Source organism: Vicia villosa, linkage group LG1 (assembly GCF_029867415.1).
Source record: "Vicia villosa cultivar HV-30 ecotype Madison, WI linkage group LG1, Vvil1.0, whole genome shotgun sequence".
NCBI classification, from domain to species: domain Eukaryota; kingdom Viridiplantae; phylum Streptophyta; class Magnoliopsida; order Fabales; family Fabaceae; genus Vicia; species Vicia villosa.
In genome coordinates, this window is record NC_081180.1 from 73,290,674 (window position 1) to 73,296,673 (window position 6,000).

Genomic DNA, 6,000 nt, shown 5'->3' on the forward strand with positions numbered 1-6,000 from the left:
GCCCTTTAATATCAATTTTTTCGTATAACTCTTTTATGTATTAATGGGCACTAAAATATATAAATGTGCAAAGGAAATTAATTGTCATATATAATAAAAACTTATTTCCATATCATATATAGATATCAATTGGGGTGGGTGTCCTAATACTAGGCGTTCTACTTTTGGTTATTGTGTGTTTCTAGGTGATAATTTGTTTTCTTGGTCATCAAAACGTCAACCCACTTTAACATCAACGAACGAAATACATTGAGATGGATATCCATTTCGTTCGCGAGAAAGTAGCTCGCGGCCATGTTCGGGTCCTCCACGTCTCTTCACGGTATCAAATTGCACACATCTTTACCAAAGGCCTTTCATTAATACTCTTTCAAGACTTCAGGGACAGTCTCAGCATTAGTCAACCTCCTGCTTTGACTGCGGGGGAGTAATATAATATCTCCATTAATAGAAAATGATTTGTTATTATTTTTACTGATGTCCCATAATAATAGAAAATGATCGGTCATTATTTCTGTATGTAATTATATTCATGAGATATCAATTTCTTCCGAAAATGGATTTGATAACAATTGTATATATTTGTGATATCACATCAATGAAAAGCAGGGAATGATATTTCTTTAAATATTAACCAACACTTTTATAAATAAAAAGAAAACTATTCATCGTAATAGTAACCAACAATATATATTATAAATATAATATATATTGTCTCTAAATTGTTTATAGGGTTAAATATGTTTTTAGTCCCTATAAATATGTTAAAATTTATTTAATCTCTATAAAAAAATGACATATTTTAGTCCCTACAAAATTGTTATGCATGCACTTTTAGTCTCTGTTATTTTTTAAAATTTTAAAACATATTTAATTATCCTTAAACTTTTAAATTTTTAAATAATATTTTTACACGTGTTTAGAATACTATAAAATATTTATTTATCAAATTATAGAATTTTTAAAATAAAAAGAATTAAATATGAATTTTTTAAATTTTAAAAGATAATCATAAAAATAATATAAATGTCGAATTAGAAATCAAATTTTGAAATTTTTTCAAAAAAATTTTTAAAACGTTCTAAACATGTTGTAAAGAAATAATTCAAAAATATAGATCAGTTTACGACGAGGACTAAAATTAAGTACATAATAATTTTGTATGCATCAAAATATAACATGTCATTTTTTTAATAGAAACCAAAAATAAAATATGATGATTTTATAGAGATCAAAAATATATTTAAATTTTTTATAATAATAAGTTCATGTAATACATGAATGTAATGTATTGACAAATACAAAATGCTACAGTTTGACACATGTCACTCTCCAAGGAGAAAATTGTTGGTGATTTTAGTATCATCAATGTATTTTGGTAGTAATGTGATTTACTATAGGGCGATGCAATTATGCATTAAGTTTGAAACGAGTTAGGGTGGAGCGGAGTGCACGCTCGTCGAGCCAAACGTGTAATTGAATACGAATAATCGAAACGGGGTTCCAAGGGGCGTAGCCCCTGGCGGGGTGCGGGGCAGCGCCCCGTCGGGGTCAAGGTGCAGAGCCCGTGGCTGGGGTCCCTTTCCCAACAAACATGACCGTTTTTTCTGAACAGGTGTGTCTTTTCGGTTTCTGTTATTGATCTCCTATATAAGGAGTCATTTGGTCTCGATTTTGGTACACGAAAAATAATACTTCCTCTCTACATTCGTGATCTGTTCTCTATTGTCAGAAACAGATTGCTCTTCGAGAATTATCCCCACAAAGATTTCGTGAACCCAGGCAAGAATAGGGTCGAAATACTTTGTTCGGAAATTATACTAACACGATTCTTCGAAGTTATCTAGGATTATCTTACCTATTTTCTAACAAAAATGTCATAACATAAAATTTATTTAGCTCTTTAATATGTTAAATACTACATATCACCTATTTTCTAACAAAAATGTCATAACATAAAATTTATTTAGCTCTTTAATATGTTAAATACTACATATCACATATATTATTCTGCTGTTTTGGTTTCAAGGAAGTGTGTAATCTGCAAAAAGAAAAGAAAAAAAGAACAAGTTTAATTAATCACATTGCACAATTAAGGAAAGTGCAGACACAAAATCAAAGACATAGTAAGTCAAATATGAAGGAAAGACTTACTTCCACATTTCTTTCCAGCAGGTCTGTTCCTAATGTTGCATCTCTTAGGAATAGTAATAGCAATAGCAAGATTAATCTTGGCTTGTTTAGCAAGAGGTGACAAAAGAACTGAACAAAGACATTTTGGAGAAGTTGAAAGCAAAGCACCAACTTTAGAACAGCAAGCTGCTGAAACTTTTGCCCTCCCATTACGTGATGCATCTAAGCATGGACTCAGACTAGCAGCTGCTGAACCAATTGGTGTCTTTCCACATTCTCCAGCACCCTCACTTTCCATAATTAACACACTTGATGCCAACAGAAACATCACCACCGTCGCAAGGAAAGTTCTAGCCTCGAATTCCATCAATATTTTTGATGTTGAAAATCACTTACTACTAGTATGATTGATTTGGTTTGTGTATGGCACATTGAATTACAAGGAGCAAATACCATAGTTATATAGTAGTAGTAAAGTTAAAAGGGAGATGATATTTGTACTAGTGGGGTGGTTGTGGTGTTAAGATATTCAACCTATATATAATCATGGCCTTTGATCGACATGCTCACTAGACACAATAAAATGTGTCTACCTGAGTGTGATAGTATAAAAATGGAGCAATTCTTGCATGGACACGGTCATAAATCTAGATTCTTAGGCACAACCAATAAAAAGCTAGTAATTTTTAATTTATTTTTATTTTAAATTTTGTTTTTAATTGGATTCATGGGGTGGTTGAGATTATGAAGGAGAGAGAAAATAGTTAATTTATTTTTTAATTAATTAAAATTATGTGATTGGTTGTGTGTAAAACAAATTCTTAGGTCTGTGTCCATCTAAGAATTTTCCATAAAAATGTAGTGTGAACATAGCAAAAGTTTTGATGCACTTCATAATTTGTTCCACTAAGCAAGCATCTTTGAGCTATAAGATCAGTACACGTGTGGTTTTGTTTATCAGGTAAATAATCAAATCTAATTCAACAAATTTCATTGGTAATTCTGTTCTTTTTGAGAAAAATAATTACATTAGAGTACCACATGATTGTGTGAAGAATACGTAGTATTAATAATACTTTTCATTTGTAAAAAAAAACAAAAAAAAAAAAGTTTCTTTTGTTTCTGAAATATGAGATTTGAATATTTGATAGGGGTTTTTTAGAGGTATCCTGCGTCGTATGGGGTTTGATGAGAAGTGGATTCATTGGCTTCTAATGTGTGTTACTTCGGTGCATTATTCTGTTCTTGTTAACTCGGATAGAGTCGGACCTATTATTCCAGGAAGAGGGTTGAGACAAGGCGATCCTTTGTCACCATATCTGTTCATTCTTGTATCAGAAGGACTTTCTGCTCTTATTAGAGGCGCTGTATCCCGTGGTGACCTTCACGGAGCTCGTGTTTGCAGGGGGGCACCAAGTGTGTCCCACTTGCTTTTTGCTGACGATTGTTTTCTATTTTGCATGGCAAATCTTGTGGAGGTGTCAAACCTTATGCAGATTCTTAATACTTATGTTGAGGCGACAGGCCAACTGATTAACCTCACTAAATCTGAAGTGTTTTTTAGCCGTAACTTGAGTGGACCAGCTCAAGAGGACTTAGCCAAAATGATGGGGGTGCGACATGTTCTGGGAACAGGGACTTACTTGGGACTACCTTCCATGATTGGTAGAAGCAAGAAGGTGGTGTTCTCGTTTATTAAGGATCGAATATGGAAACGTATTAATTCTTGGAGCGGTCGATCTTTATCTAAAGCAGGGAAGGAGTTTATGATTAAATCAGTTCTTCAGTCGATTCCTGCCTATATTATGAGTGTCTATTTGATTCCGGATGGGGTGGTGAAGGATATTGAAAAAATGCTTAACTCATTTTGGTGGGGGGTGGTCGAAACAATAAGGGTATTCGGTGGTTAGCTTGGGAGAGGATGACTATGATGAAGAGTGAAGGAGGGTTGGGATTTAGAGACTTTAAAGCCTTTAATATGGCTATGGTTGCAAAATAAGGTTGGAATATTTTGGCGAAACCCACTTCTCTTGTAGCGAGAATTTTCAAAGCTAGGTATTTTCCTCGGTCATCTTTTCTTGATTCAAAAGTTGGTTACAATCCGAGTTTTGTTTGGAGGAGTTTGTGGAAAGCTAAGGATGTTCTTAAGCTCGGTAGTAGGTGAAGCATAGGAGAAGGAAGTGGCATTATGGTTATGAATGATCTATGGCTCCATGAGAAAGGAAGTTGGTGGATGAGTGGTCCACAATTACAAGGTGTGCATGATTTTTATGTTAAAGATCTTCTACTTCCTAATGTCAAACAATGGGATGTGGGTAAGGTGAACTTGCTTTTTGATCATGTGGTGGCTGAAGCAATTCTTAAAGTTTCCCTTTTGGAGGAGGTTATGGAGGATAGGTTGGTGTGGCAAGAGGAAAGGAATGGCGAGTATAGTGTGAAATTGGGATATAGACTTTGGAGAGGGGAGCAAAGCAGTAACCATAGTTACGGTAGAGAGGGTAATTGGAAGAATCTCTTGAACATCTTAGCGCCTTCTAGAGCTAAGCATTTGTTATGGCATATTTGTAGGGGCTTCCTTCCGACTCGTGCTAATTTGCAACAACATCATGTACAATGTCCGTCTCTTTGCCCGTGGTGTGATATTGAAATTGAAGATGAGTGGCACGTCTTTTTTGGTTGCGTTTCAACTTCCCAAAGTTGGCGGGCAGCAGGTTTGTCATCCCTAATAGATTCTCGTATTCATTCTTTTCATGATGCTAAGTCCCTTATTTTTTATGTGTGTAGTCGAGAGGATCGTAGGGATGCCGGGAGATTTGCTGTGGTGCTTGAGTCCCTTTGGAGAAGTAGGAATAATGTGGTTTGGCAAGATGATCGAGAAGATGCTATAAGAATTGGTTTATAAGCCGATCACAATTGGTATGATTGGTTCTCAGCTAGAAAGGAACATAATGTATGCACTTCTAATAATATTTCGCTTGCTTGGACCCCGCCTTTGATTGATCAGGTGAAGTGTAATGTAGATGCAGGTTTTAATAATAATGGTGGTACTACTAATAGAGGTTGGTGCTTTCGGGATCACTTGGGCATATTTATCAGAGCTGGTTCTGCGTGGGATGTGGGCCTTTTTTCGATCTTTGAAGCCGAAGCCATCGCCTTGAAGGAAGCTATCCAGGATGCTATATCCCTCCAGTTCTCCCATGTTACCTTTGAAAGTGATTGTCAATTTGTTGTCAATTCTATCCACTCTAAACATGTTGGTACCTCCGAATTTAGCTTTATCATTAAGTTTATTCATAACATTTTATGTTTATTTCCGAACTTTGAGGTAAAGTTCATTAAGCGCCAAGCGAATTCGGTTGCCCATAAGTTAGCTAAGGCGTCCAATTCTTGGTATAGGCGTAATATCCTTAATATGGTACCTCCTTGTATTTTTCCTTGTCTGATGAATGAAAGTTGTTAAGTTTGTTCCTGTCAAAAAAAAACTGATGGAATTCAAACTTTGGACCATCAGTATTAATAACACGTTTGAATTTCAAAGCACTGATAGTGTTGAAATCGTATATTCTGTTTTCTTAACTTTAATACAGAACATTTTATTATGTTTAACATTTTTATATCATTTTTTAGAAATATTTTTAATAAATCATTATTTCATTTAATAAATTTCTATCTTTGTAATAAATAACTGAAGCTATTTAAGATAAATTTAAGATTAATATATTTTTAAAAAATTAATAATTTTATTTATATTAATACATAAATATAAATAAATATTTTATTTAAATAAATCGTATCAATAAAAAAAATTAAAAAAATATTTATTGTTTCTAGTGAGCATGTCGATCAAAGGCTATCATTTTACTTAAA

The 6,000-nt window shown here is 34.0% G+C and overlaps 1 protein-coding gene across 1 annotated transcript; it reads right to left on the reverse strand.

The window, feature by feature from the left end:
• Positions 1-1,345: 1,345 nt before the first annotated feature.
• On the reverse strand, positions 1,346-2,553 carry LOC131609546 (non-specific lipid transfer protein GPI-anchored 15-like). The gene is made up of 2 exons (XM_058881264.1): positions 2,155-2,553; positions 1,346-2,041 (listed from the first exon to the last, which is right to left on the reverse strand). The coding sequence occupies exons 1-2, from the start codon at positions 2,498-2,500 to the stop codon at positions 2,025-2,027; spliced, it is 363 nt and encodes a 120-aa protein (XP_058737247.1). The 5' UTR covers positions 2,501-2,553; the 3' UTR covers positions 1,346-2,024.
• Positions 2,554-6,000: the final 3,447 nt, after the last annotated feature.

Bases quoted from the DNA above. Each gene is read 5' to 3' on its own strand.
- LOC131609546 (XM_058881264.1), bottom strand. From the start codon at position 2,500: ATGGAATTCGAGGCTAGAACTTTCCTTGCGACGGTGGTGATGTTTCTG.